At 46.8% G+C, this 22676-nt stretch overlaps 1 protein-coding gene across 3 annotated transcripts in view; it reads left to right on the forward strand.

Annotated features, from left to right (window-relative positions):
• Positions 1 to 1342: 1342 nt before the first annotated feature.
• The window catches only part of MCF2 (MCF.2 cell line derived transforming sequence), a 57113-nt gene continuing 35779 nt past the window's right edge, over positions 1343 to 22676 (forward strand). The window contains exons 1-4 of one of the 3 annotated variants that reach the window (XM_054075797.1): positions 1343 to 1490; positions 13654 to 13722; positions 14294 to 14408; positions 19833 to 19923. In XM_054075797.1, coding sequence (XP_053931772.1) covers positions 1385 to 1490; positions 13654 to 13722; positions 14294 to 14408; positions 19833 to 19923 — 381 coding nt within the window. In that variant the 5' untranslated portion in view covers positions 1343 to 1384. Of the gene's footprint in view, positions 1491 to 8327; positions 8346 to 13653; positions 13723 to 14293; positions 14409 to 19832; positions 19924 to 21979; positions 22138 to 22676 lie in introns of those variants that run through there. The other 2 variants (XM_054075799.1, XM_054075798.1) reach the window with 2 other exon arrangements.

Raw genomic sequence — 22676 nt, forward strand, 5'->3', positions numbered from 1 at the left:
TGGGTAGCGCACATGAACTCTCCCTGTCACACAAGATGGGCTTTATGACCAGACAGAAAATCACATATTCAATCTGTTACGTTAGTGAGGATCTGCTGTGCTCCAAACAAGGAGCACTGAGTTTTTCCTTGAGAATTTGTGTCAGTGTAAGAAGGGACACAGTCTACCAAAAGATGGGTTTTTTTCATACAACCATTGTTAGGCGATGGGTCATAAATTAATAGCCCTGACTGCTGAAGTGATGGAAAAAAGGCTGCTATTATAGTAGGGAGCATAATTAAAAGGTTGTTTTGGAAAAACAGGAACACCCACATCTCTGTCCTGCCTTCCTGGGCAGCTCAGGCTCCTGTTGAGAATGAGCCGGCATCGTTTGAACCTCGGCATCGGGGAAACTGAGGCTCATGGTTCAGGCCCGTGGAGTTCTGGCCAGCTTTGACTGTGGCGTGGCTGAATGTAGTTCCCATATATTGGTCAAAGAATTTGCCAAAATGCTGCTTGCAGAGTTTTTTTTCCTTAGGGAAGTGCTATAGGCATTAAGGTGTGGAAAAGCTCTGACTGTGTGACAGGTGACACTGGAGAGTGGTAGTAAATGGAAAGATTTTTTAAAAAGGGAAAAGTGACGAAGAAGATGGGGGGGAAAGGAGAAAAGAGAAAAAAGAGGAAAGGGGAAAAGGAAAAAAAGAAAAAAGAAAAGGGGGAAAGAGAAAAAAGAAAAAAGAAAAAGGAAAAAGAAAGATAAAAGAGAAAAGAAAAAAGAGAAAAGAAAAAAGAAAAAGAAAAGAGAAAAAGAAAAAGAAAAGAGAAAAGAAAAAAGAGAAGAAAAAAGGAGAAGAAAAACAATAAAGGAGGAGAAGAACTACAAAAGAGGAATAAAAACAGAATAAGGTGAGGGAAAAGGAGAAAGGGAAGAAAAAGGAGAAAGGGAAGAAAAAGGAGAAAGGGGAGAAAAAGGAGAGAAAAGGAAAATAAAGGAAAGGGACAAGAAGGGGAAAAGGTAAAAAAGAAGAGTAAAAAGGGTGAGAAAAAAAGGGGGATAAAGGAAAAAAGGGGAAGAGAAAAGAGGCAGAAAAAGGAAAAAAGAGGAAGAGAAAAGGGAGAAAAGGAAGGTGAAAAAAGAAAAAAGGGGAGAACGGTGTAGAACACGAAAATAAGAGGGAGAAAAAGAAAAAGGGGGTGAAAGGGGGGAGAGAAAAGAAAAAAGGGGGAGAAAAAAGAAAAAAGGGGGGAGAAAAAAGAAAAGAGGGAACGAAAAGGAGGGAGAAGAAGAGGAGCAGAGGCGTTGAGGGGCCGGCGGAGGCGGCGGGGCGGGCGGAGGCGGCGCGGGGGGGGCGGGGCGGCCCCGTCTCGGCGCGGTCGCGGGGCGGCGGGCGGCGGGCAGCGGGGCATGGCCCGGGCCCCCGGGGCCCCGCCGGGGGGCACCTCGGCCCCCGAGATGGAGCGGTACTACTGCCTGCTGAGGGCCGCCGCCGTCCTGGAGGCGGCCGCCGCCGGTGAGGGACCGCACCGGGACTCGGGTGGGACGGGAACCGGGGTGGGCACCGGGAAGGGGACCGGGATGGGGAATGGAATGGGATGGGGATGGGGACGGAGATGGGGACGGGGACAGGGACCGGGAAAGGGATGGGGATGGGGATGGGGGATAGCGATGGGGATGGGGGATAGGGATAGGGATGGGGACCGGGAAAGGGATGGGAATGGGGATAGGGATAGGGACCGGGAAAGGGATAGGGATAGGGACCGGGAAAGGGATAGGGATAGGGAGAGGGATAGGGAGAGGGATGGGGATGGGGGATAGGGATAGGGATAGGGACCGGGAAAGGGAAAGGGATGGGGATGGGGATAGGGATAGTGATAGGGACCAGGAAGGGTACAGGGATAGGGACCAGGATGGGGAAGGAGATGGGGATGGGGATAGGGATAGGACCAGGAAAGGGATGGGCATGGGGATAGGGATAGGGAGAAGGACTGGAATGGGAACGGGGAAGGGCATAGGGATGGGAACCAGGATGGGGATGGGGACAGGCATGGGGATAGGGAAAGGGATGGGGACGTGGATAGGGTTAGGGGACAGGGATGAGGAAGGGGCTGGGAAATGGGATAGGGATAGGGATAGGCTTTCCCCAGGCATCCCTCTCCATTCCCCCTCCGTTTTGGGAGCCTGCAGCCCCAGCACCAGCACCCACAGGTGCCCAACCAGGGATGCGAGTTCAGGATGCAAAGGCGAGGCAGGTGCATCTGCGGGTACTCGAGTCCATCTGCCCTGGGAGCCTCCCGAGGGTTTGTCACACCAGGGTTGCTGGGGACTCCTTTATTTTGGTGGATTGCATGGTCAGTGTCGAATGGCTTCAGTTTTTAAGGAAAGGCTGTTTCACTTTGTGCTGCTGGCATGTCCTTTTTCTTACTGGAATGCATTGCTCAGATGTGCCTGAAGAAAGATTGTTTTCTGTTTGCCGGCGCTCATCCTCTTCTCAGATTCCCCGTGGCCAAAACCAAAGAAGTTGTCCCTGAAAAGTTGCATCTTGCCCTAAAGACTACAGTGCGCCCTTTCCCGGTTTCTGAAGTAGAAAAGCAGTGGATGTGTGTAAAGTGTGTGTCTCTGTAATACAGACAGCCTCTCTTCCCTCCCTCATTCCCGGGTCTTTAAACATTGCTTAAACCCAGGCTGTGTTGGGGAACGCACAGAGTTGCAATGATGTTGCTGTGGTTTTATGGTTGCATATCTTAACATGAGAAGGAAATGCAATTTGCTCCCTTACTCTCAGGTGTAAGCTGCTCTTGTGCTTCAGCTGTGTTTCCTTTGATGGACAATGATCTGCTCATAAGATGCGCCAAGCCTTGACTTTTTTGGTATTTTGTTTTCTTGTGGGGAGAACCGGATTTTTTTGCAGTGAGGTCTTTCATAATCCAGGAAAGGTGGTGGCATCTTGGATGACTCTGTCCTCACTAGAGGATGCATACCCTCTCGGGGGGTGAAGGCACTCATCAGTCCTTATTAGTTCACAGCTGTCAGAGTGCTTGGAGATGTGCCAGGCACAAAAAAGACACACTGACCCCAAAAAAGCTTGCAGTCTAATTCCAGTTTCCTTGACCTCTTTGCAAAGCACAGTTTAGGGTGTGGGAGGAATTTATCAGGGGATAAGTCACAGGTGAGGACTTTACCTGTGTTTCAGGAGGTGCTTGTGTACATGCTTTTTTGGGATGATGTTCATGACAGCATCTTCCACTCCACTGTGGGCTGTCCTGCCTGCTGGACCCATGCTGACCTGTTTGCTTGCCCACACCCTGCAAACGGGATAGGAAAATGTAGGCGGAGTGATCGCAGTTATTTAGCAAAGGATGCTACTAGAATGGAAGTGATTAAAAAAAACTCCGATCCTCCTTGCGCTGGTGTCGGTGATGAACCACCCACACTGCTCCAGCAGGAGCTGGGTGACACAGGGACAGGGATGCAGATGGTGAACATTTTCTATAAACGATGTAATAGAAATTGGGTGAAAGCATGCAGTGGATTTCTCCTTAGCGTGAGCCCTGTCTTCTGAACAGCTCTTGCCAAATGACCCTTGTGTAATACTCATACAAAATCAAAATATCTCCACAAAAGCACACTTGTGTGGTTATAGCTGGAGGATCTGGATGCATGATTTGGCATCTGCATGGATTCTTAAAATGAGATATTGAAAAAGATACAAAGTTGGGTAAGGTTCTCCCGATCATGAGATTAAAAATAAATCAGAAGATTTTTTTTTCCTCATTGCTAATTTCTGAGCATTCAGCCTGATCTCGGACGATGTTTTAACCATTTCCCTTCCTGTATCAGTACTGGAAACCTGTTGGTCTTTTCTAGGAGAAGATGATGTTTCCCCTGTATCTACCTTACAGTGTGATATAAGCCTATATAAATCCTAAGCCTTTTACAGCCATTCTTGTCTCTAAAATGGCTTTGGCTCCCCCAGAGAGCTGTGGCAGCACAGGACCTGCAGCCTCTAACATCTCTGTGCCACCATCGGTCTAGAGCCCTTTAGATGGACCACAGAGGAGTAGTAGTCTGGGAGCAGTCAGTAGTACGTGGGATGTGCTTCCTCTCCCTACATCACATTTGCTACAACTGCCATTTAATGGTTTATCATTCATTTACCAGGACAAAAGTGAAGTGACAGCAGGGCTGTGTGGGAGGGAAGCAATTGAAGTGTAAAACATGGTGGCGGAAAGAGAAACTTCCAACGCAGACTTTGTCACTGAACTGGAGGATGCTTGGAGGTACAGAGCTTCCCCCGTGTGCCTGGAGGTGGGGGACTTGGAGCTTGGATAAAGCCTTTGGTCATGCTTGTGGGTAGGATCCTTTTGTTGAAGTTGGTTTTGGCGCACAGGACTTGCAAGGGAATCCCAGAGCCACAAACCTAGCAAGCGCCCTCAGCCTCATCCTGCCAGCGGGCAGCTCTGTGCCAACTAACACACGTCACTGTTACGGTGGTGTGTTATGGCACACGTGAAGAGCACAACTCGGGTCCCATGCTCCACTGCCAAAGCCTCCATCATCCCATCTGACAGCTTTCCTAACGCAGCAAAATTGAGAGTCAGTGCAAAATTGGGGCCAGAGGAAGAAGAGTGCAAGGAGCTGTGGTGGAAGTGGCTGGGTGGGGCTGCCCTGTCTTCTGAATCCCTTTTCCTCCCCGGCCATGCCAGACTTGGTTTTACAGCGGGGCTGAGTCAGGAGCTCCGGCTGCTGGCAGCTCCCAGGGCAGAATTGTTCCCTGGGAACTCGCACTGGCTGAGCCACCTACATGGTGCAATTATGCATCTGTTGCTCCATGGGTGTCTGTCCAAGGGCTGGGTGGTGTGAGACAGACAGCAGGCACCAGTGGTATCCTCCTCCCCATCACTTTCCATGCCGCTGACCTTCTTCAGCCACAGGAAAGCGATTTGCTGGATCTGGAGATGTGCTTTTGCTCAACAGAGGAGTGCCAGAATTGAGCATTTCCATTTTCAGTTTGGGAAAATGTTTTTTTAATTTCCCTCACTTTGCGGCAGAGTTTCCAGGTGATACCATCATGGGAACTTGACTGTACGGTTTAGTTTCCTGGCTCTATGGGCTATGAAAGCTATTAAATTGTTCCAATAACTTCGCTGAACTTAATTCCAGGTTCCTAGGCAGGTAATGAAACCCAAGGATTTACTGCTATTACAGGAGTTACTTCGTGCACGAAGTTGGAATTTGGCTTGGGAAAAGCAGTGCTTGCATGGCATTGAATGAGGATGGGATACTTATTGATGCGTGTATGTTTTTATTTGGCTTTGGAAGTCTTTTGTGCTGAATGGGCTCTGTTTTGGAGGCTGTTGATGTTGATGGGGTGGCAGATGCTAAACACACCTTCCCCTGCACAGCTGGCCAACGCGCCCCAGCGCTGGTGTGCAAACACCTGTAGGCACTTTCCTGAGTCTGTTGTGAGGGAGAAGTAAAAAATTGGGAGTAGGAGAACATTAACAGTACATTAAAGCTCCTAAGTATTAGAAATGCAAGAAACTAGATTTTCTCAACTCCCACACTGTGACTGAATCCACGAGGGTGGGTGTTGAGAAACTTTTATTACATTTTTTGCAATAGATGTAAATTCATGTATAGTTGAGCTGGCGTTTATCTTTCACAATTTTTGCTTAGTTTAGGGTGATATGAGAAGGCAGTTTTTCTGGTTGGTTGTAAAAACAACAGAGCATCCGGTGTTTTGTTCCTGTGCATTAGCGGCTTAGCCACAGCGGTAACTGGAGATAGCATGTAAGCCTCGAATTTACTTTTGCTTCACCTTTTCTGAGCAAAGCTTCCACAGTTTGCCAGCTGTTAAATTTAAATTAGAAAAGATTTCCCCTAAAAAACCCCCATGGGCCTTAGCACAAGGGACTCCCTGGACCTTTAAACCTCCCCTGAGCATCCTCTTCGCTGGTAGTACAGCTCAGCCCTGGCTCCTGAGGATCTTTCTGCTCCCTCCAGCTCCCAAGATTGTATCAGAGGATGACATTCCCATGAATGTGGGATCCTTAGCTGGCTGCACCCTGTCCTTCTGGCAGCGATGGCCTGTGGTCAGCAGGAATGAGGTTTTGCCGGTTTTATGTGTCAGTGAGCCACTGCAGCTGTGCTGTGCGATGCCCTGGGTGCTCCTGCTCATTTGCAGCTGGTGTTTCCCTGCCAGGTTGCTGGAGGGATGCCTGGGAGTGGGAGGCTCCTGTCCTGGGGCTTGCAGGCTTGGCTGAGAGTCTCAATCCAGGGTCACTCTGTGCACACTTGGACATGGTGCCATCTGATCCCTCTTCGGCTGCCCCAGTCAGCTCCTCTTGGAAGGTGATGATTCAGCTGGTCCCGTGAGGACACGCCTGCTGCCTGGATGGTGGTCCACAAGTCTGGACTGCACTGAGTTCACATTTTCTCCCTATTTCTTATCTTTATTTTTCTTTCATGGCATTTTCTTTTGCGTTTTTACTCTTATCCTCAGTGTGTGTGAATCTAACCCATTTGAAAAGGTCATTCTACTTTTCAGAAGCCTCATGCTTTTTTTTTGCTGTACGGTTTCTTAGCCAGTCGTACTCCCAGGTTTGGGTGATGGGAACGTGTGCCTGCACTGAAGCATCAACTGCAGATAAGCCCTAGGAGGCCTCAGCAGAGAAGCACAGCCACTAGGTCAGAAGAGAGGACCATCTGGTGCTGTATCCTGCCTCCTACACTGTGCTGGAGTGGGTGCTTGGGAAGAAGTAAAAGAAAGAGCTTGCAGAGTGAGCCTTCCCTTAAAATATCCTCCCCAGTCTGACAAGGGATAATTTAAGCAGTCATTGAACCTGGCGTGGTGATTAACTTGTCATGCCTATGGATGTACTAACCGTCCTGGGGCTTTCCATGGCCTTTTTGAAGACCTGGGTCTTTTTGATGTGTTCGTGCCTGGTGTGACCGCCTCGTTTCCCATTTGTGACATGCGATGATGCTCCTGGTAAAGTTTAAATAATGATTTTTGCTGGGACATGCTCACATGTGGGCAGATACTGCATCCATTTGGTGAGAGGGGTCTGTGTTTGTGCCCACGTGGCTGTGAAGGATGGCGGCTGTATCGGGGAGGCAGTCCTGCACAGGGCATGGCTTTGCAGGGGACGAGTTCTTTTGAAACGGTCATGTGGTGGCTGCTGCTGAGCATCTGTCACATCTGGCTCTGAATGAGGTGTTTTGCTACTCAGCTGATTCAGTAGAGAGCTCGTGGAGCTCTCATCTTCCAAAAAAAAGGCATTTATAAACCTAATCTCATTGCTAATCTTTCCCTCCAAATGAAAACCTGGTTTGGACTTGCTGTAGTTACAAAGCAGGTGCCTGCAGGCTGAGCCCAGGGCTTGAGGGGATGCAGATGCTCCCGTGCAGCCCCACGGCCACAGCAAGGTGCGAGCTGTCCCCGCGGGCAGCGGGGGACAAAGGGACTTGCAGGAGACGAGGTTATTGAAGCTTTCTGCCATAAATATTTTAATGAGTCCTTTGTGTCGCTTGCTTGGCACAAGGAGTGGCTGCACCACCTGGAATTACAAACTGTTGAATGTGCCAGGTTTTAGTGCAACAGCAAAAATTGTTCTTAGCTGAGATAGCTAAAGGTGAATTTGCTCTGCCTGCTTCCCTGACAGCAACAGGGCCTTATTTTTGCAACAGGTACCCCAGCAGCAAGAGTGTCAGGGCAGGGTGCATGAGCAGCTGAATGTGGTTTGGATGCATACGAGGGTGTGTGCAGCCCACAGCTGCAGATAGAAATGACTAACGATTACATATATAGCTTCTGCAACCTACCTGAGATCACTTGCAAAGGTAGAAGAGGGCTTTGGCGGTTTTTGCTCTTTGCACAATCAAGTCTCTTAAGTTTCTTTAGCAGTTGAGCTTCTGGGGTGTGGAGAGAAGGAAATTTGTTTGATGCTTTACTGCAGGGTATTCATCACATGGGGAAAAGGTCCCGACGGGGCTAAACCAGGCTCTTACCTCTGGTAGAGAGGTATAATTGCAGTATAAGGCTGTTTTAACCCCTATGGGCTCTGCAGCTCTGGATGACTTTGGTAGAACTGAGTAGAAATGTGTCTTATTAGCAGATGCCTCTGCTTTTCTGTCCTATGAATTTTTAGAAGTCCCTGATATGGGACCTGCAAACCCCTGTAAGCCAGCTTGCTGTGAGCTCACTTGTAGAGAAAAGTGATCCCTTGGCCTCAGATCCCCAGGAAGGAAGCTGTTGAGTCCTGGCTGGTGGATTTCATATCTGATCCTGAGACCTTCAGTTCTCCAGCGCATCCAGAAAGCGGTCCTGTGGGTTGTGGAGACCTTTTCCTACCCAGCTGTTCAGGTTAGTCCAGCTCCATCCAACAATTAGTTCAGCAGGGTTTAAACACCTGCCCTTTAATCCCAACTCTCACACAACCCATACAGATGTGGACACCTACATCAGCCTGATGGATGGGGGCTCCTGGGGTCTTTTCTGCTCCTGTCATCAGACGTGCTCATGGCCCTTTGCCAACATCATATCCTGTTGGCTCTTTGTGCCAGTTCCTATTTGCAAATGAGGAACTGAAGATGTGGGAGACACAATTTGATCCCAGCTGCCAAAAAGGTTATTCTCAAGGAATTCTCAAGCCAGGAAGCAGCCTCAGGACCTTGGCTGTCAGTTCTCTGCTCAGACCAGGTCCTGTAAATAAGCTTTTGGTGAGTACAGTCGGCCTTGTTGAGAAGCACAATGTCCTATTCTCTGCTATGTGTCCTCTGATGAACGTGCTGTTCAGCATGGTATCTCCATCAGCATTGTGCCACCTGGCCAGCTGCCAGCCCCACCTGGCTCCAATTCCCTCAAACACTGTATAAACACCAGCTCTGTGTGCATGCAGCATCATATTCCTTTCCTGGACAGGTATGGGGCAGGACAGAGGGGTGGAAGGGTGAATCTGGTGATGTGAAAATTCAGATCCTACTCCAGGTATAAGCTTGTTGGGGAAGCCACGGCTTGGAGACCACACAGGTGCGGTATGAGCCCTGGGAGGCTACTGGTTGATGCACTGTGCAGGCAGTAGCAGCGGATCCCTGCGTGCCTCTGTGCTCCTACTTCGCTCCCTCCTCACAGCCAGGGACAGGTATTTTGTCACCTGGAACCATGCTGTTGGACAGGCTTTGTGTAGACCTCGTGTAAGTGTACTGCTCACAGTAGGGCAATTTGCAAATAGTACAAAATAGTATTCTTTTTTTTTTGTCTAATAACTCCCTCTGCGCAGCTATCTGGACATGGTGTGCTGATAGGGAGAATGGCAATGTTTCTTGTTGTGTACTGGATTGAATCCAAAGTCTTTAGAAATTGCTCAGTGAGAAAGCAGGGTGAGGCTCAGCATCTCACTGGTTAGGATGTGCACCAGGGCAATAGAGACTTGGCTTTCCTGCAGCAAGCTAGGGCCCCAACTGCTGCTTTAGGGTGGATTTCTATCATTCTTCCTGGAGGGGCTCTTTGGCTTTTGTAGATAATTAAATTCCAAGTGAAAGTGTTCCCCATATCCAAACTGAGTGCCCTGAGCGATGGGCTGCAGGGTCATTGCTTTTCAGTGCTTCTTTATGGCTACAAAATGGTATATAGCAAGAAGGCTTTGGGGGGGAAATTGCAGTCTGGTGAGTTGATCTTTCTCCTGAGATACAGGGCTGTGTTTCTATTCTTTGCCCCAATGAATATTTAATTTTGCAAAGCAGAGCAACTTCAGCTAGAGAAGCTGAAAGGGCTGCTCTCTGCATCACAGTGGGTTCATGGTTGGGGCACTCTGCTCTAAGGGATTTCTGTAGCCACTCCTGCACAAAGCAGATGAGACAGGAATGGCTTAATCCTCACAGCCAGCCTAACTTGTGCTCCATGGGCTGTTCTGGGAAGCTCACACCAACACTGGCCTCTGATAAGGGCGTCTGTGGCAGCCAGGAGAAATCCTGCTCATTGAAACTCCCTGGTCACCAGATCTTCCTGCAAACACTGTTGGTTTGTGTAGGTCTGTGTTATGGGCATTGTTAGCCTCAAAGGAACTTCTGGAGGCAGATGGGCCTTCGTGCAGTGAGACAACCTGAGGCAGACACTGGCTAATGACCCCAGTTAGCCCAGAAAGTCACCGAGGGAAGTGGAAATAGGTTACAAATGTGCTGATTTGCAGCCTCCTTTGGCACCAAATAAATGGTGCTTCATCGGGTATAGATGTACAATTGGACAAGCAGGTCATGGAGAAGCTGAGTGTGATCCTTTACCCTTTTCACTTGATTTACTTCAGTTTTGTTTCCTAGACTACGGCGGCAACCCTCGCATGAAAAGCTGCTATTCTTCATTCATAACAAAGCCATCTCCAAGTGGATTTTGTAGCTGCAAACAATATTTGGTCAGTGTTGGGAAGTGTATGGTGCTATTTCCTCAGCTTGGCAGATGCCTTATGCAGCTGCTGTCTGCCGATGCTGTAGGCCTGCAAAGTTTGGGAAATGAAACAAAATAATAGTTACCAAAAAGCAAAGCATTTCAGAGTTTAATTGAGCTTTAGGAGAGGAATTTGCACTCGGATGGTAGCTGTCTGCTCTCTGAATGTCACCGCAGACCTCCACCATACATGAAAGTCCCACTGTGCTTGAATCACCTCAAAAGAGAAGATCTCTAACAATAAGCATCATTCTTACAACTGCAGTCTGTGCAAAAGCCTTGAGAGGAGGACTCAGCAAAATGTGTAGCCAAATGATGGGCACGGGACAGGTTTAGCGGGGTTCTCTGCCAAGCCACGTTAATTTTTCTCGATGGGGTAGAGAGCTCTGTATTTCCCTTTTGTCTTTTCCCCGCTTGGCTTCACGCATCCTTTGAAACTCTGTGTCATGGCAACAATCTCCTCTGTAGAGGAGTCTCTGAATGTAATAATTGCTGCGGCATTTTATAAATACCCAGCTCAGAGCCTATATAAAAAAATGTCACTACGCTGTTATGACAATTTATTATCCCAGTGCTGCTTGTATTCGGTAAGACTCTTAAGACGTGAGGTCAGACCAACTGTGTGGTGATAGCAGTGTAGTTGTAAAGAGCTGTGGGACGCTGTAGCGCAAGGGGTTCAGGCTTGATTTTGTAACAGCACAGGCTTTATTTGATAAGAGCTGATGATCACAAAGCCTCTTTTTAGGGGAAACAAATGGACTTGCATGAAACCTTGATTTCCTTTGCCTTGGGCCAAGTGAGATGCAGGCTGGCTATACTCTTCCTAGCCAGTGTTGGGCAGTATCCTGGGGTCATTTTGGTACTGTCCCAAGAGTGTCCTTGAAATAAGAATTGCTCAGTTTGCTAATGAACATCAACTGAAGCCTTGTTTGAGAGGCGGATATCTTTGGTGCCTCACTGCCTTTCACCACTCTTTTTCCAGAGGTTAGTATTTGAGGACAGAGGCCATTCTTCTGTGCAGGATTTATGGTAGTGTCCAACTGCAGTGCCACAGGCACGGCAACTCACTTGCAAGTTCAATGCTCAGTTTTCCCCAACATTTGCCCAGGGGGTTTGATGGCCCGTGCAGAGTGAGCAATGAATTAGCCAAGGAGTGGCTCTCATGGGACCACAATCAGTCTGTTGTTGTGCCCTGACCTTACCAAAAGCACCACGCTCTGGGGTTAAAGCGTGCATTTTTAGATGATATTTCTTTTTCTGGAAAGCAAAGTTTGAAAATATCTGTGTAAAACTGCAACTTTCCCCCCAACCGTAGGTGTTTACAGCTTAGTCTAAGGCTGCAGATTCTAACGTTGTTCTCAGCGAGAAAATGTCTTGTGAAACTTGTGAATTAAGTGATTTTTTTTTTTACCATGCAAAGGTTAATCCCCTTTCCTCAGCCTGCCTCCAGGACAGCTATGATAAACCAGCATGTCCCTCCCATGTCACTGCAGAACCAGAAACAAAAGCTGCATTGACTGTAAAGCTGTAGCTGAGTTTGCTTCTACTGTTGAGCACTTGAGTCACGTGTGGCCGTTATAGCGCAGGGCAAAACTTTTCCCATCTTGCTGGTGGCTGCATCTCTGGAGAAAGCCAGGGGTAGGCAGGGTGAGCTGACTCTGGGGGCAGCCTTCACCCCAACTACAAATGCAGACAAGCTGCTGAGCCACCCCTTGCCATTCTGGGGCAAATATGTGTGCATGGCCGTGGGCTTTTGTCTTGTATTTTCAGTGATCTGTGTGTTCAATATCATCTGCTTCCTGTGTTGGAGCTCATTAAGTTGTTAAATGTGATTTTTTTATTTTTAATCAGTATGGAACTACTGATCTGGGAAAAAAAAATCGACTAATAGAGAAGAAATCTGTTGCCACTACTTGTCCTCAAGTTGGGTGAAGCAGTTGAATGAGAGAGAAATATTCAAACAATCTTTGCAGAACGAACTTCTTTCTTACCAAGACCAACTCTGAGGCCTGTTAAAATCAGGAATGTTTCTGTAGATGCCAGAGGGACTTAGGCTTGATCCTTAACAAACAAAAATAACAGTTTTATCTACAAGAGGTGAAAAAAGCTTTGAAGAGTAGAGAGCAGCCAGTGGTCTGCAAGGGCTGCAGGAGGCAGAGTATCCCCCACCTCGCACACCTCCGGGCTGCTGTGCTGCAGCTCAAACCGCTGATTAAAGGCTTGAAAAATCCTTAGATAAAGTAGAAGTGACCAGAAAGCTTTTGAAAAAAAGAGTGAAATAGAATAAATATTGATTATGCTGAAGTGTGCTGAAGTATGCAGCCTGTGTGATTTAAAACAGCCGAAAGATTACTCCCTAGGACCAGGTCTGTAAAATAATCAGTGCTTAAAATTTGATTATCAGAAAGCACAAGGGCTATAATCTGTATAGATGTGCTTTAAAACATTTATTTGAAGGAACAAGGATGTTTAATTTTTAGCTATCATTCCATTTATAGATAATCCAGAAAAATGTCTGCCAGCTATAAGCTCCTCTTGTGTTTATTGAGTCTGGTTTTTGTTTCCTTCTCCCAGTGAAAGGTAAAATTATGTATATTGTTCCAGTGTGCTTCATTACCACTGAGATGGTCAGTGTGCGAAATGTGGTATTAAAACAGCCTCTCCCATTATTTAATTCACAAGAAATCTAATAACTGAACATAAGAACAACAGCCTTTCCAGTGCCTGTGGCCCTGTGCCAGATCAAAACATAGTTTCAGAAGCTTATTTGCTCAAAATTAAAGACTAGAACAGTCTGAAAACCCAATCTTCTTTCCAATGCGGCAGCCTTGGACGCTGCTGTTGCCAGCAGAAACCTTGGCCCATTACCTTGCCGTGGCTGGGAGGCACAGGGGGAGTTTGTGAAGTAGGAGAGTAAAATTAGTAACTCCAAAATATAACAATTAGCATTGAATATAGTGTGTTGAGGGGATAGCACTCAACCTCCTAGGCCATTCTCCATTAGTGCATTTTGTGGGATGTATTTGCTGCTGACTTACAGTGTTTTCCCTGCTAGAGCCATTAGAAACGTTGATTTCTAGGAGAATTGTATATCTTTTGTTACAGAATTTCATCTATAATTTAGGAAAGCTGCATTTGGTTCAAGTCCCACCTTTGAGTTAACACCTTGTTAAACGTCTTCACTTTGGATTTTTGCCTCCTTTTTGACTGGTCCTTTTGCTTTTTTTTCCAGAAACCGCAACGCCCATCTGTGCAAAGGACATCAGTGATGATTTGATGAAAGAGTTTGCTTTCCTTTCTGGTGAGTATGGTGAACTTCTCCAGGTCTCTCTCCCTGTGCAGTAATTAAATACTCCAGATGAACTTCTGTGCTATTTGGCAAAATGATACTCCACACGGGATATTGTCCATCGAGTGGTCTCCAGTGCCACTAGAAATGTTGTTAATAAAACATCGATACAGTTTGAAGGAGCATATTAGGTTTCTGTCTCAAGCCATACTATTAAATCTCTCTACCTGCAAACAATCAATGCATTAACAAGCATTTTGCTTTGAAATTTATTTCTATTGGTTCCAGACCAGCGTGCTGTTTTGTCCTTGTGTTTCTGAATTCTTTTGGTGTCCTGTGTAAAGTGTGCTCATTAAAAAAAAAAGGAAATATCTCGTACCTAATAAGTTTGTTTGTACCGCCTGTGCATGTGTCTCGTGCTTGAAATCATTGGCAGGATTTGGCCCAGTTTTGCTCTTCTGGTGATGTCGAAAAACCTCTGTAATGGTGGCAGCGTGTTTTCTGACTTGACTGGTGGCCCTGGGCTTTGCTGCTGGCCCTCCTTGAAAGCATGCACAGGGATGCATCCTTGTCTTTATTCCAGGTGGCCGAGGGAAAGACAAGGCTTGGATTATCACCCTCCCTGACAACGCTCGCTTCAATGAGGTGCCTGAGGAGATCGTATCTAAAGTCTTAACATACCTAACATCAGTCCCGAGGTATGTCGCTCCCTTGTAGCTCCTGCCTTTGATGGGCAAAGGTGTTGGTCCTGCCTGGGTCAGGCAAGGGATCTTCAGGATAATGCTACGCGTCGGGGTTAGGGGCATCTTCAGCTCTCAGAGCAGGTAAGAAGGAGAAGATGAACAAAGCAAGCCCTTACGGTGTCCAGGTGTGATGTTTAGCGTGCCAGTAACTGCAGAGTAAAAAGTGGACATCATCCCTATGACTTGTCAGCCTACATGTATCATAAATTTAGTTCATTAAGTTTCTAATTAACAGCAACCTTTCCTTACGCTTTGACATGTGTCATCGCTTTAATTTGCCATGCCACTGCAGAGTAATATTTTGACACGTACAGATAGCCAGTCATTACCATGGAAAGAGAAATGTAACTGGAGGAAGAGACTAATTACAGGAACAAACCGTTTGGGGTCCCCATTAGAGGCGATTGCTCAGCAGTGTGGCGCAACTCCCATTACCCGCCTGTGTGTCTCAGGGTTAAGCGGCTGACAGTCTGCCTATGCCACATGCAGGGCTGTATACTTAGATTAATGGCCCCCCGATTTCTTGCCGCTGAGCCTGGTGACTCACTAACCTGGAATGCTTAATTTCCTTGAATAATGCCTGTTTTGGCAAATTTCTTCCTGCAGGGAGAGCAGGTTTGACAGCAGCTGGATGGGAGCTTTTCATCAGCAGCTGCCTTGGAAGAAATAGCGTGTTTAGCCACCTCTTTAGGGAAAAAAAAAGACTCCTGGTTCCTCTGTCCTCTTTTTGGATGGACTCAGAAGTTTCGTGGGCTGCTGGCCCACAGAGCACTGCCCCACTCTGGACTGGAGCACGGCATGGTGTGTGCCGGCCAGAGGATTTTCTCCTTTATGCTGTGTAGGCAACCCATGTCTGTGCAATTGCACTTTCCAGCTCTGCCCAGTTTCTCCAGGGCTTCTTATTTCATATGGCTGTAAACACCCTGGCATTAGCATGGTGAGCCGTCTTGCTGTCCTTGTAATAGGCCAAATTCAATTGAGAAACTAATGAAAGCGACGAGCTTGCTGGTGATTCAAACATGTTCAGCATGTTATTTATAAAACTACTTTAATCATGCTTCTCTGCCTCTCTTACCACCTTAACAGCCTGCCTCAATACCTGACTGTCTTAAAAATGTGCTTTTTAACCCTGTGGGGTTGTTAAGGCTGTAGGGGAGCAAGGAAAAGCATCACGCAGGTGAGGATGGAAGATGTCTGTTAGCTCTTGTACCTTGGATATGTGTTCCTCGGCAGCATCGCATCGTAGGATCAAAGCTCAGACTTCAGGCCAGAAAGCCCCTAAAAGAGGTTAATATTTGACCTGTATGTCAGAATTAGCTGTGGATGCACCCATACCTCTCTACCACATCTATGGATGAATACAGGCATATCGTGGACATATCAAAACCACACAACACATGTGGTGCCTTTCCTGTGCAATCCACAGCAAGGTCTGCGTATGTCCTGCTGATACTGGTTGGAGAAAACCTCATGGGGTGTCAGGTTTGTAGTGTTTTGGCAAGCTGAATTCCATGAAGCGTTTGTCTCCTGGAAATAATTGTTAGGTAAAGGAGATGGATGCTGTAAAATATCCTTCGCTCTGCAAGGTGAGGGCTTTAGTAACAAAGCCAGGAGGAAGAGGAGTCTTTTAGCCAAGTTAATTGTACTTTAGGATTCCTGAGAACCGTGCTGCAGGCATGCAGCCGCAGGAAGTGCTTGTATGGAAGAGCTGCACAGAAACCAAGTCTCAGGTCCCCACTTTTCACACCCCGCACATCCAACTCAAAATGCACGTGGTGGGCTGCCTGCTGAGGGGCTGCCTGCCTGCCTTCAGGCGGTGTTGAACAGCACTGTGCAGTGGAATGCTTGAAGGAGAGGCACAGCTAAGTGCAACATCCCAGTATCTGCAGAAAGGAGACCTTAAGAGCGATAAAGCAGCATTTTATCCAGGGTTGGACTGATACAGCGTAGACTTTGCAACAAATGCTGATCTTTTGTGTAACCTAAAAGAATTTTTTTCTTCCAAGGTAAGTCAGAATTTCAGTAGAAGCTTGAAGGGGAAAAAAACCCAATTGTTACAGTAAGTTTGTTATTACAATAAACTGTCGTAATTACAGTTAAAGGAAAGTAAAAGAAAAATAGTGCTGTCTTTGAAAACTAAATTCCTGCTGTATACAATGATGGTGCAGCCTGACCTTGAGCGCTGTGTGCAGTTCTGGGCCCCACAATTTGAGACAGTTGTGAAGGTGTTTGCATCTGGAGGAGGGCAACAAAGCTGGTGAAAGGGCTGGAAGGAATGCCCTATGAGGAAAGGCTGAGGACTTTGGGCTTGTCTAGATTGGAGAAAAGGAGGCTGGGGGCAACCTCACTGCTCTTCCCAGCTATCTGAGGAGGTGAAGTGGAGAAGGAGATGCTGATCTCTTCTACCTGATATCCAGTAATGGGACATGGGGGAATGGTTCAGAGCTGCACCACGAGAAGTTTAGACTGGACATGAGGAAGGATTTCTTTACTGAGAGGGTGGTCAAACGCTGGAACAGGCTGGAGAGGTGATCGATGCCCCAAGCCTGCCAGTGTTTGAGTCATGTGGACAAATTCCCTTAACAACATGCTTTAACTTTTGGTCAGCCCTGAGTTGGTCAGGCAGTAAGACTAGATGATTGTTGTAGGTCCCTTCTAGCTGAAAAAGTCCATTCCGTTCCATTCCATCTTGTTTGACTATCCAGCTTTTTGGTAGTTAGACAATCTCTGCTGTGTTTCACTTAGACTGGAAAGTAAAGTACAAAGTGATTTAGAGCTGTGGCTGTTAATACAGAATAACGACATACGTAAAGGGTGCTGTTGGCTATAAATACCTCTGAATTTAAAAATTAGGCAGCAGGTCCTGATAGCGTGCTCTGATCCCAGCAGCCACAGGGAGTCTCTCACTCCTGTGATAAATCTCACAGCTGCAGACTCTGGGATCTGATTTCAAGTCCTCCTTGCAAAACATCCCAAGTCTTTATTTTTAGTCTGGTGCATCCTGCAACACGTACAAAATCAGGGGTAAGAAAATGTGACAAGAAGCACCCGGAGAGAAATAATCCTTGATCTGGTTATCCATCTCCATCTTTTTGCTGCTGGATGCAAATGATCTCTCCCCTTACAGCCTCAGTGAGAAAGCATTGATTTATTTTTATTGTCATTCTAAAAGGTACATTGCAGGACTGGAAATCTGATAGACCTGCAAGGCCTGGGTTGCAAATAGTCACAGACTTGCTCCACTCACCCGAGAATACATTAAAAAAATTCAATAATAGGTTTCAAGGCTTTTGGACAGCTGGGAACTTTCTTCTTTGTGTCTGTAGGGGAACTGATAAAAGTAAATTAATATGCTGAGAGGCTCCTTTCTGAATATAACCTTGTACTGAGTAAACAGCATACTTTGGCATACTTTTATTAACTGACAGTTCACTACAGTCTGACTGCCTTTTCTAAATTATTTGGATTCTGGGGGTTTTCTTCAGCTTTTATTATGATGATAGTAGTGGTGTGTAAACTGTTGGGGTTTTTTTGGTTTTGGTTGCAGCCTGTTGGGAGTTGGGGAATTGTTTCCCATGGGACAGAGACCTACCTTTTAAAGTTTGAGGCTGTGCTGTAAAACCAGAGGGTTTTATTTTTACCTCCAACACAAGGATCCTCTTGCCCACCTCCCACCCATCATTTAACTCATGAGTGTGAACAGGGCTGACAGAAACCTGCGTTATTGTGTCATGTTGCCAAAACTATTTTAGCTAAAGAAGGTTTATTCTGAAGAGTCGTGCCTCATCCATCTCACGATGTGTAATCTCGGACTTTGTTACATGCAGAAGTTTTGTGTGTGACCCATGTGTAAAATATTCATTTTCTCTGCTCTTTTCTGCTGCACCTCAGTGGTAATGTATAAGTTCACATGAAACTTTTGCACTGCGGGTGTGATGTTAGAGATCCATAAGATGTATTTGTAGAACAGCTTGGGAGCTGGGTATCTCTACGTGTCTTCAGTCAGTTGTTATTATCAGCCAAAGGGAATTCTCTTTCTTTTTCCGCTCAGCACAGCTGCTAATTCCTTTTAAATGTATTTGTCAAAGGTGTGGCTATCACAGACAAGAGCATCAAGATGTGAATTGAATGAAGGCTCCTGCACTGGCTTCAAGCATCTTTTTTTTCCTGTAGTGAAGCTGCCAAGTGTTGGCTGCCATGTGATACTTCGGAGTAATCCACCGTGTGTTTTTGCTTGCCAAATACAAGAGATACGGAGGACAGTGCTTGCATTGGGCAGCCCGTATGGGGCCATGCCCAGGGCAGACAATCTAACCCAGCCCTCGGGAGCCAGCACGTGTACTGGGAGCCTCTCTGCAGCACTGAGATGCCCGCAGAGGGTGGTGTGGGACGTGGCTATCCTGTTTCAGCATCCGCAAAAAAAATATTGTAAAAATTACCTAAGTATCCTGTAAATACACTCACATGGTTACAAGCTGGCATACCCTTATCTGTGTTCGAATGTGATTCCGGTTTGTAATTCAGACTGCCCTGGAGTGTGTATTGTCATGGGCTGAACCTGGCTGAGTTGTACCCAGCTAGCCTGGAAAGGCAATATTTGAATTACAGACCAGATCTCACCTGCATCTTAGATCACCCGCCAGACTGGGAATCTCTGGTACTGCTGCCTGGCTTGGAAAGACTGGGGATTTCAAAGCAATTTAAAGGATTTGGGCGTCAAAAGGGATGTCAGGAAGCCTGTGCTTACAAAGTGATCCAGAGCGTGCTGGAAATTGCCCTCTAGCAATAACTGCTGCACCAGCGGGGCCTCAGGAACTGCTGGGGAAGCCACAACAGCCTATTTCAGCTCCAGCTCCCTTCTCCCCCATCCAGGCTGGCATCTCCCTTCTGTTAGTGGGTTGGTGTCACCTCTGTTGCCCTGGGCCAAAACAAGATGGGAGTCATCACTTGGTTGCATCAACCCAGGCAAGCGGGTAACAAGCTTTCTAGAACGAAGAGCTGAGCAGGGAGGACGGGGATGTGCATCTTGGGGCAGAAGCTGGTGGAGGCCGTTGGCCACCTCTGAGCTGCTCAACAGCTGCCTTTGACCTCTGCAAAGTCCTTCTCAAGCCCAGTGCAGGTTTCAAGGGCAACTTCCAATCCTAATGCCCGTTTCAAAGGTGATGCATGACCGTGGGCTAACTGTAAGATGGGCTTCCCAAATTTCTTGCTGGAGTCTGCTCAGTGAAATGTTTTCAAATGGAATATCAGCAGTTCTGGAAATGTCATAATATGGTTTGCATTCTGTGTTCTTGAGTCTGGGGTTTTTTTTGGAGGAATGAAGTCATATTTCCTCAAAATGTTATCTAATTACTTGGAATTTTCTTATCTATCTTGTAGTCAACATGAATCTGACACCAAATTTATCCTAATCCTGGATAGAAGATTGGATACGTGGACATCGGTCAAAATGACTCTCCAAAAAATAGCAGTAAGTCCTTTTTTAATATTAATTTCTTTTAGTGTGCTAAGTCATTATGCCATTATGTATCACTTTCAGAAAACACTGGGAACTAGGAGCAATGATGCTTGTGCTCTCTCTCTGGGTAGTATTTTGTTTTATGGCCCTATAATTAATGCAGTCACAGCTCTGTGCCCCATTTGAATGCATAAATGAGCTGTATCTGTATTAGCTAATTAATTTGCTTGCTTTTGTACTTTTTCATAGTGGTTCAGATGTGTTTTATGCAATGTTCTCTGCTTTTGATGGGTGGAAAATTTGTTTTTCTAGGCAGTGGTCATTAGTGAGAATATATTTTACCTAGTGTCAGTGACTAAGTGTTTGGTTCTTAAAACAGGCTTCGCAAACATTTGCATGTGGGCATGGGTGGAAAAGTCTATTTTAAATGCGTCTGTATTCATTCATGTATTTTAAATGTCTATTACACATTTGTGCACTAGACATCAGATTCTGAACATATCTCAAAAGTAAGCTTGTTGCAACTCAGCAATGCATTGTGTCTTATGAAATCAGAACATGGTATTACAGTAGTGCATGCAGGTATAGAAAAGTCATATTTATAGATATATGGATAGGTAGGAGCTAATTGATAAATGCTTTCCTGTGCCATGTGGGTAAGTCAGTGAAAATATTCTAAGTGTATTATTATTGCCTTTGTTTCTTCTTATAGTCATCGAACAGTTAAAGGCATTGTTCCATCTGATAGAGAATGAAGTAAATGGCGTATACTGAGAAAGAAAACTCTTACCTGATTCTGCTTAGATCTGATAAAGTTAGATCTCTTGATGTTTTAAGCAGTTAATACTGGTGCAGCTGAACTTGGTATTAAAAATCTCTGGCTTTGATGGCATCCAGCAGGAGGAAGAGGAGGTTACCTTTCTGCAAAGTGCGTGAGATACCACTGCCGATATTTTGGGTTCTGACTTTCCTGAATGTTATAAATTGAATTTCCAAGTGTGGTTACCATACCATTAGAGAAGCAGGAGCATGTAAAACATAGTTATTTAAAGTGATCATCAAAATTCAGTTCTTCTGCCAGCATTTGAGGGAGTGCTAGTACTAAGAGCATCCTTTAAGGATGCTGCAGTTGCTTTGCATAGTTTGGAAGTTTCAGATGTGAAAAAATCCTGTCCTAATTTGTAGCTTTTATGGGAGGGCCGTTCGTTCTGTGTTTAATAAGAAAATTTAGGTATTTTGTGACCTTTGAGCAAACACCCTGTTTGTTTACCTGTGTGCACCGTGTGCCCATGGAGAGAAGTGGCTTTGCCAGTAGCAGCGGGGCTGTCCATGTAGATTATGTGGAGGTGCTGTTTGCAAAGAGGAACTGAAGAGCAGAAAACCTGTGTCCGCTAAATCTTAAGACTTGGGAGTCTTGCCTTAAAAACAGGGTCTGGCCCTAAAGGGCTGTCTTTGTGCCCAGGGGGTGTTTGACTATGCTTATCTTTGTGCAGCTAATACAAAATATTAAATATTTATTTATTTATTTCCAATCATAAATCACAACCCACAGTGCAATAAAATAATTTTTTTTATAGTTGTTTGTATACTTTTGGAATCTTTGTAGAATTTGGAATAAAGATGTGCAAATAAGCTGAATTTGAAATGCACAGTGTCCTATTTTTTCAGCATATGTATATGCAATTGCAGCTCTGTGGTTGTGCATCGGGTCCAAAAAAAATATTGGTATCAGACTGTATAGATTTTTCTTTAACTCTTTGTGTAGGTTTTTAATTGCCTGTGCAGCCCAGGTGCTGCTTCCTTGGGGAGCTGTGGCTGTGGGGTCAAGCCTCAGGTTTTAGAGGTTCAGGTTTTATCTTTAGAGCCTCAGGTTTTAGAGCATCTTTCCTTACTTTCCGTCCCCAAAATCCTAAACAGCTTCCGAACGTCCCTTTGAGAGGATTTCAGGGGGAAGAAGGGAAGGGCAGAAGCCCTATGCTGGGAGCCGAATCCAAGGGAAAGGAGCTGGCCCCCGTCTGCAGGATGATTTCGGGCATTCCACCTTAAAAACGCACCCGGCGCTCGGCAGCAGAGCTGGGTTGCCAGCCGGGAGCCGGCAGGGCTGCTCGCCCCGCTCGCCCCTCTCGCCCCGCGGCTCGCCCTGCCGGGAGCGCCCATCCCCGGGGCATCGGGGCGATGGCGGAGGCGAGCCCGCGGCGGGGCGGGCGGAGGGCCGGCAGGAGTGCGGTAAGGCTGCGGGCCCGCCGTGCTGCAGCGGCCAAGGACGGGGGGGTAGGGGGGTGGGGGAGAGAGGCCTCTTCCTACAGGGTTTGGGGGGATGGAGGGAGCCGGAGGGGCGGCCGGAGCGGCTGCGAGCGGGCGGCGCGGGGGCGGTTCGTGGGGAGCATCCTCGGTGCGGCGTTTGGGCAGCGCGGTCCTGCGGCGGTGCTGCTGCCGCTTCAGCGGCTTCTTCGCCCAAACCGGGCGGGGGGAGAGGCTTTATTTATTGCTCTCCCAGTAAGAGAAAGCCTCCGGCCCTAGGTAGAATCTGTGCGGCGGCAGCGATGCTCGCAGCATCTTTGGGGGTTAAAGATGCAGGCGGCTGAAATCGCGCTATGGAGCTTCATTTTGGCTCCGGGGGATGTTACAGCTCGAATTAGCGGTACCTGGCGTCGTGTGGTGTGACTTTTCCTTGAAGGGGCAGCAGAAAGTCATTCCCTTCAGCATCTGTGTAAGGACCGCTCGCCTCTAGCTCCATTCCTCAGAAAGAAACTTACTGGCAGAGA

This window comes from Cuculus canorus, chromosome 10 (genome assembly GCF_017976375.1).
Source record: "Cuculus canorus isolate bCucCan1 chromosome 10, bCucCan1.pri, whole genome shotgun sequence".
Taxonomy (NCBI): domain Eukaryota; kingdom Metazoa; phylum Chordata; class Aves; order Cuculiformes; family Cuculidae; genus Cuculus; species Cuculus canorus.